A 12,390-nucleotide genomic window follows, 5' to 3' on the forward strand; every position below is an offset into this window, starting at 1 on the left:
GGCCACTTGCACCACTCCTGGCTTGTTGGTGGCTTTCCTGGTGTTGGTGGCAATGCCACCCACATCCCCTGGCTTTGTCTGCAGTTTTGGCCAAGGCTATTTCTGGTTTTGTAGAGCAGAAAAGCACAGATTTGAGCAGCATCACCCAGGAGCTGGAGACACATTTAGGACAAGGCACTGCCATCTGTGGCTCCCTTCCCCAGCACAGTCCTGCTCCTGAGCATGGCAATGCTGGCAGAGCAAGGCAGCAAAAGCCCTGGGGGAGCAGAGCTGGTCACTTCCACCCTGCCCACGCAGTGGCTCCAGGCAAAATTCCCATTCCAGATTGCAATCTCCCCATGCCACCAAGAAAAGAGAGGGTAATATCCTTCCTGCAGCCAGGAATGTACAAAATTCCCTGAAAAAGCTTGGCTGATGCTTTCCTAACCTCCTTTCACTCGTGGTCTGTGCAGGATTGCAAGCCAGGATCCCCATGGACGCCACCTTCATGGCAAAGGCTACATCAAACAGAGAAAAATCCCTTGGGAAGAGCCCTTTGCTTCTGTCCTTTGACTCCTCAAGCCTCTGCAACAGGTTTTTGCTTCTGGACTCGCCTCCGGAGAGACTGGCCGGAAAAATCAGTTCTAAAGGCCAAAAAGAAGAGCCAGATTAAAGTATCAACTCTGAATTTATGCTCAGGACTTAAAGTTTAATAATGCAACAGAAAATCAATATTTAATAAAGCAAATGATGGAGAAAAACAGTGAATGGGAGATGAGCCGCCGCTCGTGTTTTCAAACATGTAACCCCCGGAGGAGCCGGGTTGGCAGGATGGATGTGGAACCAGATTGGCACAAAGAGCTGGCACAGAGGATGCCTCAGGTCCCACTGATTCCAGCTCCGGTGTCAAGGGGGGCTCACGGGTCTTTTATTAAAGGACAAACAAGGAATTACTGCGGTGGTCAGAGTCCAAATATCCACGGAGAGAGATCCAAGGCTGAGGCGTGAGAGGAGCTGAGCAGCTGCTGTGCTGAATGGGCACAGAGTGAGGCTGGGTTGGGCTGGTGGGATGTGGTCAGAGAGCAGCAGAGCACCCAAATTCAGGTTTCAACAACAGTGGGAAGAGCTGTCAGGGGATGGGCATCTCCTGAGAAGCCACGAGGGAGCACAGAGGCTCAAAGCAGAGGAAAAATCCCTGCCTGCTGAGCAGGACAGGAGGAGGTGTGGGTAGTTCAGGGGGGCACGTGGGGCATCAAGCCTGGCTGGCAGGTGTGGTGGGATGGCAAGCCTGGATCCATGGACACAACAACTGTGGCAAGTGTGCTTCTCTGGGTATGCAAGCACGCATCCCTGGGCATGGAAGCACACATCCCTGAGCACAAAGAGTGCATCCCTGGGCACAACAAGCATTCAGTCACTGGGCACAGTGAGAGCACAGCTCTGGAAACAAGAACTGTGCATCCCTGAGCATGGCAAACACGCATCTCTGGGCACAGCAAGTGTGAATCCCTGGACATGGAAAGACTGCATTCCTGGACATGTCAAGCCTGCACCTCTGGGCACAGCAAACCTGCATCCCTGGGCACAAAGTGCATATCCCTGAGCATGGCAAGAGCACATGCCTGGGCACGACAGGCATGAATCCCTGGGCATGGCAAGTCTGCATCTCTGGACATGGCAAACACACATCCCTGGGCATGGCAAGCACAAAATCCCTGGGCATGGCAAGTACAAAATCCCTGGAAGTGCTGGGCCTGAGCAGGATGAGGGAAGCTCTGTGATTCTGGGGACAGATCAGCAGCTCTGCCTCCCTCCCCTGGAGGCTGGAGAAAACTGCAGCGAGCCCCTGAATGGCACAGGGATGTCACCTGCACCTTGTCACCCCACTGCCTGCACTAAACCTGTCCAGCCCTGATACAATCCATGCTGCCAGCTGGGAAAGGGGGGGAATTTTCCCCATGCCCACCCTGGTGATGGCAGGTGCTGCCTGGGGCACGTGGATTGGGATGCACAAAGATCCCTGCCCCATCTCACAACGTTTGGGGACTGTGGATAAATCCTCTAAGCAAAGGGGACCCTCACTTGCACAGGAATCTGTGCCCTTGGATGAAACCCCCTCCTCTCACTCTCCGCGTGTTCCCGGTTCCCTGCCTGGCCCTGCAGCAGAGTAATAATTTGTAGCTTGTGCTGGGATCCTTCACATTGAAAGATGACATATAAATATAAAACGTTATCACTCCATAACAGCCACATGCTATAAAACGCTGGGCAGAAGGATCTGGAACTAGATGGAGGCAGCGCTTTAAATCCTTCCCTGCAGAGTTACTGCCGCTGAAACAACAGATCTGCTCCAAAGAGCTCCGGCAACGAAGGGAGAAGAGGAAAGACCCCGATAAAAACGCCACAATTGTGGAATTAGGGGGATAAGTGACGGGATTACAGCGTGACCTCCCCGTGCTGACAGCCCCGGGGTAGCAGCAGCGCCGGCACACTGGTGACGTCTCCTCCCATTCATCCCCTGCCGCGGTTTTCGGCGGATGCTCCGTGTTCCTGTAGTAACAACAAAGCTCTGGTACCGATGTTACACTACAACGAGTTGACTCCGCTCCCCTGGTTACGATAACAATGCTGTTACTGTAGTAACATTACGGAGTCGAGGTCTCACTGTTCTACCCTTAATTTTATTGTCGTAAGATTAAATTGCAATAATGTTATTGAGCCGCCATTAGCGTTGCCATGGCAACAATAACATTAAGGTAGAGCTATCACATTACAGTGGTCCAACCGTTCCACCACAAATATTTTAATGTAGTAAAACAAAAGAGATTACTGCAGTAACATTAAACTGCAGTGACCTCATTAAACCCCCGCTGGCTTTATCAGCCTGAACAAGGCTCCTCTGGAAACACACGGCCACGGGAGGTGCCCGGTGTGCATCCTGGGTGCTGCTGTGCCACCCCCTTGGCTGGTAAATCCATGGGGAAGGAAGGGGACTCATCGTGCAGCAGGAGACCCACAGACAACTCCAGTCCTCCCTGCTTGGAGAGCTGCTGGCACAGAGAGCCACTGCCCTCCCAGATTCACTGGCTCCAGAGAAGGAATTAGCGGAGTCACTGTTGAATGGCTCCGGGTGAGGCAGGTGACCTCTCCATGAAAGCCTTTGGAGAGGGTGGGTGAATGGGGCTGCTGGGAGCTCGAGTGCTCAGAAAGGCTCACAGAAGAGCAGACTCTTGTTTTCTAGAAAAGGGGTGATCAGAGGGTGACCTGAGTGGCTCTGAGGGAGTAGCAGAGAGAGTTTCACTGAGCTCGCCTCAAAAGCACACACAGCTGAGACAGGGAGGATGGAAACAGTGGAGCTACGAGGGTGTTGGAGGTGGGAATGCCCCCAGCATCAAGGCACAGGGCAGCTGGATGGGATCACAAAGGATTTGTGTTGGTGCTTCTTGAGGGAACCCAGCAACACGTGGGATTAGTTACATCAGGGGAGACAAGCAGAAATCAGCCACAGCCTGGGTGTATGTGAAGAAGAAAAACAGGAAGGAAATGGAACTGGTCTGTGTGTCTTATGAATCACTGGATCTTCCTTCCCCTTGCTCCATTCTCCTGCCAATTGTTTCTCCTTGGGAACAGGATACATCCTTCCATGGGTCTGGTGGTGCCTGGCCCGCTTGCATCGCTGCGGTGCCAGGCGAGCCCTGAGCATGTCTTGGGGGAATGGGTTTAAACTGAGAGAAGGTTGACTTAGATTAGACATAAGGAAGAAGTTTTTTATAATGAGGGTGGGGAGGCTCTGGCACAGGTTGCCCAGAGAAGCTGTGGCTGCCCCATCCCTGGAAGTGTCCAAGGCCAGGTTGGACGGGGCTTGGAGCAACCTGGGCTGGTGGAAGGTGTCCCTGTCCATGGGACAAACACAAACCAGTCTGGGATTCTGTGCCTTCCCTTCATCCCTTCCTCTCCATGACCAACTTCCTTTCCTTCTAACAAGGTTAATGCACTCGAGCACTGCTCACATCCCCATCCCTCCTATTCTTTACCCCAGCGAGCTCACCCACATGCTCAGGGAAGGAGCAGCACCGGTGGCACATGTCCCTGGTGGGATCCAGCATGCCTGGCTCCCAGCAGCAGCAGGGACATGAAACTGGGGCAGCCTGAAGCTGCAGCAAGGGCAGAAAGTGAGCCCAGAGCAAACACTTCCAGTACAGACTCTGGAGTCCCTTTCCCCCCCTGCTCCTGCCCCACGATATAATTGCTAATTAATAATAACGTTTAGCTCTCAGATAGCGCATTCCATCTTCAAAGACCTCTGTCGACATTAATGAATTAATCCTCATCAACCCCCCTGTGAAGTAGGTGACAATTATTATCTCTGCCTCACAGATGTTAAACTGATTTGCAAAGAGGTCAAGTGACTTGGGGGAGGCCGGGGGGAGCCTGGCCGGGTATGAGGTCACTCCACAAGGGAACATGGACAAGCACACCATGGAGAAGCAAGGGTTGGTAACCTTGGGGGGAAGATGGGGAGCTCCAGGGGCAGTAAAGGATGTGGGACATGCAGAGATGTTGGTGGGGGCTGAGCAAAATGGGTATAAAGAGCCAGAAACTAGGGCAGTGCGTGAGAGCGCGTGGGAGACCTTCAGTCCTCCACAACAGCCCTGACACAAAAGGAAAAGATGCTTTGACAGAGGGCCGGTGATTAGCAACAAAAGAGAGCCGGGAAGGAGCACATCAGTCAAAGGAGCCGAGCACAGGCAAAGCGAGGGAGGATTTCCATTTCCATTTCGTGCCGTCGGTTTCCTCCACTCTGCCGGTTCGGGGAGGCTCTCCCAGTTCCCCACGTGCCTTCGAGAAGGAATTATCTAAACCTACATTTGCTTCCAGAAGGAACAGTTGCTCCCACGGGGGAAAAGGTGTGGACAGAGCAGTAAAGCAGGGGGAGCATCCTGCCCAGTGTGGAACTCCAGCTCACGGCTTCATAGGTGACCAACGCCTGCACATCCTCTGCCACCAGTGGGCAAAGCCCTTTGCCCCTCCTCCTTCCCAGAACCAGTGGCTTTGGAGGCACAGGGGACAGGTTCAGCCCCGCAGGTAAGATGATGGTGACTGCAGGGACTGAGCCTTCCTCGCTGTGAGCCCCTCTGCTCACAGGGAAGGTGCTTCCCCTGCACCAAGGCAGGAAAACGGACGCAAAAAGTTCTCCTTGTCGTCCCACCAGTGAAGGGAGCTTGTGGCATCAAAGGAAAATTAATTGGGCAGAGTTTGGTGGTTGAAACAAAGCCGGCTCAGGTGCTGCAGCCCCACTGCTGCCTTTATCTCACTGACACACACCCTGGCAGTGGTGATCCCAGCACAGGGAGAGGGGCCACCGGCAGTGCCACCTCTGCCCCCGCCACCCTCTGCCACCCGTGCCCACAGCCCCCGGACTCCGCCGAGCAGGTAATTAACTCCCAGACAAAGGCAGGGATTTGAAGATTAACCTGGGCTCGGTAAAGACTGGGAAAACTCATTTACACCAAACAAAAGGGGAGGGGTGATTAGTTGCTTTAGTGACAACAGCAAGAGGCAGATAGGGCCAGGGAAACTGATAAAGAAGCAGGAAAGCGCTAATATCCCCCAGTTGCCTGCTTTTTGCCTCTTTTTTATTTTTTTCTCCTTCTTTCTTTCTTTTTAAGCACTAAAATTCCACCATTTTCTATCATGCAAATTCGTGTGCCTAAGTGAGATTAAACTCTGGCAGGCGCTGTGCCTCCTTCCCCAAGTCCATTTCCCGCGCTGAGATAAGGCCAACTTCCCTTAATGCATCTTACAAGGCAGTGGGAGTGTTTTGCAGACACACATTGGAGACGGCTTATTATCAATACAAATAAGAGCTTTCCAGATATCGGCCTTCTCCTCCTCCCTCCCCTCTCTCTTTTAAGCCCAGGAACCCGGAGAATGGCTTAAATAGCTGAGGTGTCCTGCGGGGAGCAGGGAGAAGGGGGAGGCTGTGCCTGAGCTGCTGCAAGAAGTGGGACTTGTTAAGGAAACCAGAGAGGAGAGGAAGGGAAAGCATCACTCTGTAGAGGTCAGTGGGATCTCAATCCTATTTCTCACTCTGGATTTCTGCCTCTGTCCAAGTTCAGAGCTTCTCTATTGCAAGTGGGGCTTCCCTGGATTTTGTCTCTTTGGGATTTACACCCACAAGCGCCTCACTCTCCCCAGGGTCCAAGGCAGACTCCTGCAAACACGAGCAGTGCTGCTTCCCTGTGCTTTGACTGGTCTTATGGTAACTCCTCCTGAGAAGGAATGAGTGCTGAAGGAGTGGGACCACCTTCCAGACCCTGCTGATGATACGGATGCTCCCTGAGCCGCTCATTTTAGGTCTATCTGGAATCTGGGAGAGAAGATCCAGGTGCTAAGAACCTTCTTGTCCCTTTGGCAGCTCTGCTGTTGGCTCACATCAACTTGGCATTACCAGCCTGACCCCATTTAGAGCAGTCCTCAAAATAGCAGGTCTGAACTTTGATGCATTCAGTGCCAAGGGTCTGTTGTCTCATTCCTGGGCTCATTTGTCCCACATTAGCACAGAGGCACCGACCTGCTATTCCTGGATCAGCAGCAATCACCTCTTCCCTTTTGTACCGGGATTTCAAGACTGACAAGTGTTTCTGAAAGCCTGACCGATGAGGAAAAGTGGGAGAAACAGAGCTTGGATGGTTTCAGAAAGAAGGTGGCTACAGGATAACAACCTTCCCAAAAGCAAAAGGTTATTACAGAGGACACTGATCAATTGTTCCCTCCATCCGCCGGGAATAAGCTGAGAAAAATTCCACTTCATTTGCAACAATGAAGGTTTAAGTTAGATATTAGCTATACATTTTCTAATTATAAAGCCAGCGAAGCAGTAGAATAGATCGTCTGGGGACACTGAAGAACCTGCTTTGTTACAGATTTTCAAGAATAGCTTTCACAAGTGTTTGGCAGCGATGCCTCTGCCTGGTTGCAGGGGGATGGGCTAAATTAGCTCTTGAGGTGCCTTCTACCCACCTCTTTTGGGATCTTGGCCATCAATAGAGCCAACCTAGAAATGAATGTGGAGCAGTCAGGCCATTCTTGGTTCTGGGTGTTTCCAGCTGATTCTCTCCCACTGCCTTAGGGGACTATTCCCAAGCCTCATACCCTAAAGGAAGCTTCTTCTCCTACCCCCATCTCTCTCCTGTTTTTTGCTCTTTCTCCCATATCACCACTTCCCTCCAGCAGCCCTTGGCCAACACGATGCCCCAGAGCTCCTCACTCCCTCCCTCCACGGCTGTTTCTCAGTGATATCCCCTAAACCTGTGGACAAGGAGGAATGGCCTGAGGGTGCCTGCACTCTGGCTGATATGCACCCAACCTGCCTGCCTGGGGGAGCAAGCAGCCTGCTGAAATCCTGGCTGGAAGGGGAAGAGCTCCTTGTCCCCCACAGCCAGTCCCTTTGGAGAGCACAGCCTCCCCCAGGGCATGATTTAATTGCATCCTGAGAGGTGGAGTGCTCCTGCCTCCAGAGCTGTGCCCCCAGGGCCTTTCCTGGTTCAGCAAGGGGAAAGTCAGGACCTGCTTAGAGCAACCTGAACACCTCCCTCTTTCTGGCTGCACCTAGACTAACCCTGTTTAAAAGGGGACATTCCCTTTCCCACCTCCTCTCACCACTTCTCCTTTCCTATCAGGTTGCAGGAAGGGGCAAAAGATCCCAGAGCCACGTGCTGAAGTCGGCACATCCCTGAAATATGGTACTTAGACACCCTGCTTTCCTGGGACAGGGAACAAGCACCACTTCCCACAAGCTGAATGTCGTTTCGGACAGGATTATTCCAAAATGCATATTTATAGGGCCCATTTTCCAAGGCAGGAGAGTTAATCCTGGCACCCCAGTCAAATCTGCTTCGAGGTTATTAAGGCAGGTTTCCCTTTAATTGGACATGATATTCACTTTCATGTCCTGCTCTGAGAAAGGGCTGGGTGAGCCAAGCAATAGCTCTTCAAATTAGGGGGCTCGCTCTCCAGAGCCAGAATTTCTCTGGCAGCAATGAGGATGTTCAGCATGTTATAGGACTGAGCCCATCACTGAATCCTCCTGCACTTAACTGTACCACTGCAAGGAGTTGAGCTCTGACCTTTTCCTCCAGCCCCCAAATATCTCTTCCTAATGATCCAGCAAGACACGGGAGGGATGGACCTGGATGTCTGGTGATACAGGAAATTTAGGTCAGGAAACGGGAATCAGAAGAGAACAGATAGAAATTGTCCTGCATCACCCCAGCATCTGATAGCAACTTCAGAACTTGTGGGTGATCGACTTTGGCTTAAGAAACTCAGGCAGGTAATAAGAGATTGCAAGATAAACAGCCAGATCCTGGCTGGGAATGCATCCACTTCCCCTCCGCGGTTAATGGAGATGGAGAAAGTCCAGCTCTGTTTAGTTGGCTTGATTGCCTGAAGAGGAAAGGAAAAATGAAAAGGGAGGGAAGAAGGAAAATAAAGGCCCTGAGTTCGGGTTTTTTCCCCCCTTCTATTCATTAGGCTGTCAATAATGCTCAGGCCTGGCATATCGACGGCGGATTAGCTCAACCCGACTCTGTGTACAAGACCAATGCCTTTTTAACCCAGCTTGTTTCCAAATCAATACACCCATCAGCATTCGAAAATTAGCCCGAGACGAGATTCCAATACTCAAGCTGGTCTGTCATGTTAAGAGGGCTCCTGGCCAAATCACAGAAGAAGCAGCAGGAAAAAAATGGTTGCTAGCAAGGGATTAGAAATTTTCCATTAATCTTCCCTGAGGCTAAGAGCTCACCAGGCCCCATCTGTCCCACCAGGAGGCTCCCTGTTGTCCAGTACACATCCTGCCACATGCAGACAGGAGCTATATTCCATCAACATCCATCTGCTTGACCATCACGTGTGGCCACGCTTGTCTGTCCCCTCTCAAGAGCCAGTATGTGCTCACACACTCAATGAAGATGCACCCACTTGGCCACCAAAAGTGCTCCACCACCCTGTGCCAGCCTTCCTCCTCCTCCCCCTGCTCCCAAAAGTATGGAATTCCAACACACAAACACATATTGTTGCTAGGCATACACACACCCCCACAAAGCACACAAATCTGCCAGCTCTCTTTTTTCCCCCAGCACAAGTTCTACTTCAAGCAATGCCTCCAGCGTGGAAAACAAAAAAACCATCAAAATGCAACAACAAAAACAGCAACACGGGTCTGCCAGCGACTGTGTCGGGAGGCAGCGCTGCCTGTATCAGAGCCCCGGGATCATGCCAGGAAAGTTGGATAAATGCACTGCCCAGCTGCACTGGGACACTCCAAGCCTGTCTGTCGGAATCTACATTTGCACCAAGTTGTGCCAGGAGACACCTGGGCAAAAGGAACACAAGCCAAAGCCCCAAGCCCAACCCCTGCATGAGTTCCTTCACTCTTACCTTGCACGATGAGGTGGACGCGTGATGTCTTGGGGTGATTGTCTGTCTGCACGGAGCAGGTGTAGGGGCCCTCATCGTACACGTCCACATCCTGGATCTGGATGCTGTACTGGGTCTTGGTGTTGGCCAGGAGCACCACCCGAGGGTCCAAGCACCACTTGTCATTGCCAGCATAGAGGATGCTGCTGCGGTTCAGCCAGGCCACTCGGGTGACTCGGTTGTCCACGGAGCACCTGGGGAGAGGCAGAGAGGTGACCCATCCGTGCGCTGCTCCCGGGCGCTCTCCCTCCCTTCCCCAACCCTCCTGGCCCTCTGGGAACTATTTTTAGCTTTGCTGTCAGCAGCAGTTTCAGAGACCAAGTGCTTTCAGTGTCCAAAGAGGACAAGGTCAGCACTTTACCTGCGGTGCTCCATCTAAACTGGCGGCTCCAGAGCTCTGCCCGAGAGCTTCCCACTTTTTTCAGATGCGGGGAGGTCAGAGTCACCCAGGACCAGCCACCAAAGCACCTTTCACTCCTCTGTTCCCATTTACTCCTTTGCAAACACAGACACAACCAGAGCTGAGCCAAACCCTCCACCCTGAGTTCAAAGCACACCTATTTTGGGGGGGATGCAGGTTGTTACCTCCTGCCCAAGCCCATCACTTGTCATTCTCTCTGCAGACCTTCACATCCTCACAGCCAGACAAAGAAATGCAAGGCAATGACAGGAAAGCAGCTTGTGCTGCTTTACAAAGGAGCAAGGAAAATTTATCTCTGGAGAAAGCCAGCTCTGACACACACCTCTAAAGAGAAACCTTGAGCATCCAACCATTTGTCCCCTCTGTCAGCTCTTCCTTCCCTACCCATCACCTGCATCGCTGCACTTCCCTCCCAGCACCTCACCCCAGCTGAGCATTTCGCTTGGGGAGGGATGTTTTGGAGGTAGAAATCCTCTATATTCAGTCTCAGTAAGCAACTGAGCCCCCCCAGGAGACAACACAGCACAAACTTAGAAGAGACTTTGCTCCTGAAGGAGATTATTTTCCTGTCCACGTTAGCTGGGACCAGTCTTGCTCCTCCCAAAGGTCTCTGCCAGCCCTGTAACCCTCCATCCCCAGATCCCCAAACAAGGTTTGAACCCCTCATTGCCACGAATCACCTTCAGAGAAGCACAAAGCCCTTCTCTAGGCAGCAGCCAAGCCAGCTAAACCCCTGCTTCTCTTGGAGAAAGTTTGGGATTATGGAGCTGTGCTTTGCTGGATGCCGGCTCCAGAGGATAATGTCCCTGCATAAACCCACTCTGCCTAAAATCCACTGTTTATATTCCTCCCCAAACTACTTCATTACTTGTCCAGTGGCTGGGATGCAAATTAACTTGGGAGGCACCAAAAAAGAGCCCAGCAGCCTCTGGGAGTTCTCCCATGGAGTGACCTCATGGAATGTAAGGGGCTCGATGGGCTCTGCATCCCAGACTGCAGTGGCAGGGGAGGGCACAGCCAGGATGGATGCATCTGTGGCATGGAATTGTGTCTTTTCTCTGGGTGAGCTGTCTCCTTGCTGGAGGGCCTTACAACCTCCTTCAGGGTTAGAGGATGGGATAGGACAAGAGGAAGTGGCCTCAAGTTGCACTGGGGGGAGGTTTAGGTTGGATATTAGGGAAAGTTTCTTCACTGAAAGGGTTGTCAAGGCCTGGAACGTGCTGCCCAGGGCAGTGGTGGAGTCACCATCCCTGGAGGGATTTAGAAGTCATATAGATGTGACACTTGGGAACATGACTTAGTGGAGGACCTGGCAGTGCTGGGGAATGGTTGGGTTGGATGATCTTAGAGGCTTTTTCAACCTTAAAGATCATATAATGGGAGATTTCTGTTCCTGTGTCCACTTCTGATGCCAGGGAAGACATAGGTACATGCCTAGGGATAAGTTGTTTCATCTTGTTCAGCCTCTTTTTGGAGGTATTTCTGTCCCCAGTGATTGCAGGAAAAGCCAAATTAACCCAGTCAGCCTCAACACACAACATTTGGGGGTTAGGGATGATGGACCCTCATGAGGAGACCTGCCCAAGGTGAGAGGGGTCGTCTGCAGCCCAGGACACCCCTGATTTGCCAGTACCCAGTTCCTGTGCCATCCTCCCTCTCTGGTGTGAAAAACATCTGATAAATTAAACAATTTTACTGCTGTTCCATGATGATATTACGATAATAATAAATTAAATGTGAGCAGATTTTTATGATCTACATAAAAAATAGCAATAGATTCAGCCTGGGCTGAACACCAAGAACTTGGCTCTTGCTCTCAGCTGCATTACAACTTGAGTAAAAAACCTGAGAGTTTAGTTGCTCAAGTTGAATTAAACCAGAAATTTCTTCCCAGAGGATGGGTTTAGTCTATTGAACTCCGAACCTCAGCTCTGCTGGTAGCTCAGACCTATGGGGCACAAATAAAATGAATTGGATATTTGGTGTTTGGCTCTGGTACCATGAAATAGGCTCCTGTGGTGGTTCTTCTGCACGAACACAGGGGTGTCCAGGGCTGGGTGATGAGAAACCAGACGTGGCTTGAATTTCTCAGGCCAGTCCCTTCTGCAGACATTACCCTTGAGGACCTGTAAGCAGGCTGAACTAAAACTATATATTTCCTCTCTCCTCCTCCACGTCAGCCCTCCTTATGAAATGCATCAGCTTGGAGATCCTTGGATAATAATGGAGCCAGACAGTGTGCAATCCAAGCATTCCCTCTATCATATGGGCATTTAAGTGCCTTTGAAAAGCAGCGGGGCTCAGGTAACGCATGAGGCAACAGTGAAATAAGTGCTTTTGCCCTTCACAGCACTCAGGCACAATCTCTGCTTATCACCCAGCCACGCTTCCCTGTCCCTGCCATCGGCGAGCTTCAAGCCGCTATTTTATATTCTCCCCTGCCTCTTAAGGCTCCTGAGCCTATATATATATATATATATATATATATATATATATATATATATATA

The 12,390-nt window shown here is 51.4% G+C and overlaps 1 protein-coding gene across 7 annotated transcripts in view; it reads right to left on the reverse strand.

Moving 5' to 3' along the window:
- LOC113952903 (protein CEPU-1) overlaps window positions 1-12,390 on the reverse strand; it is a 231,655-nt gene that overhangs the window by 40,297 nt on the left and 178,968 nt on the right. For all 7 annotated transcript variants that reach the window (XM_027655455.1, XM_027655452.1, XM_027655450.1 and 4 more), the window contains one exon: window positions 9,424-9,656. In XM_027655455.1, coding sequence (XP_027511256.1) covers window positions 9,424-9,656 — 233 coding nt within the window. The remainder of the gene's footprint in view (window positions 1-9,423; window positions 9,657-12,390) is intronic.

This window comes from Corapipo altera, unplaced genomic scaffold (genome assembly GCF_003945725.1).
Source record: "Corapipo altera isolate COAL_440 unplaced genomic scaffold, ASM394572v1 71, whole genome shotgun sequence".
Classification (NCBI taxonomy): domain Eukaryota; kingdom Metazoa; phylum Chordata; class Aves; order Passeriformes; family Pipridae; genus Corapipo; species Corapipo altera.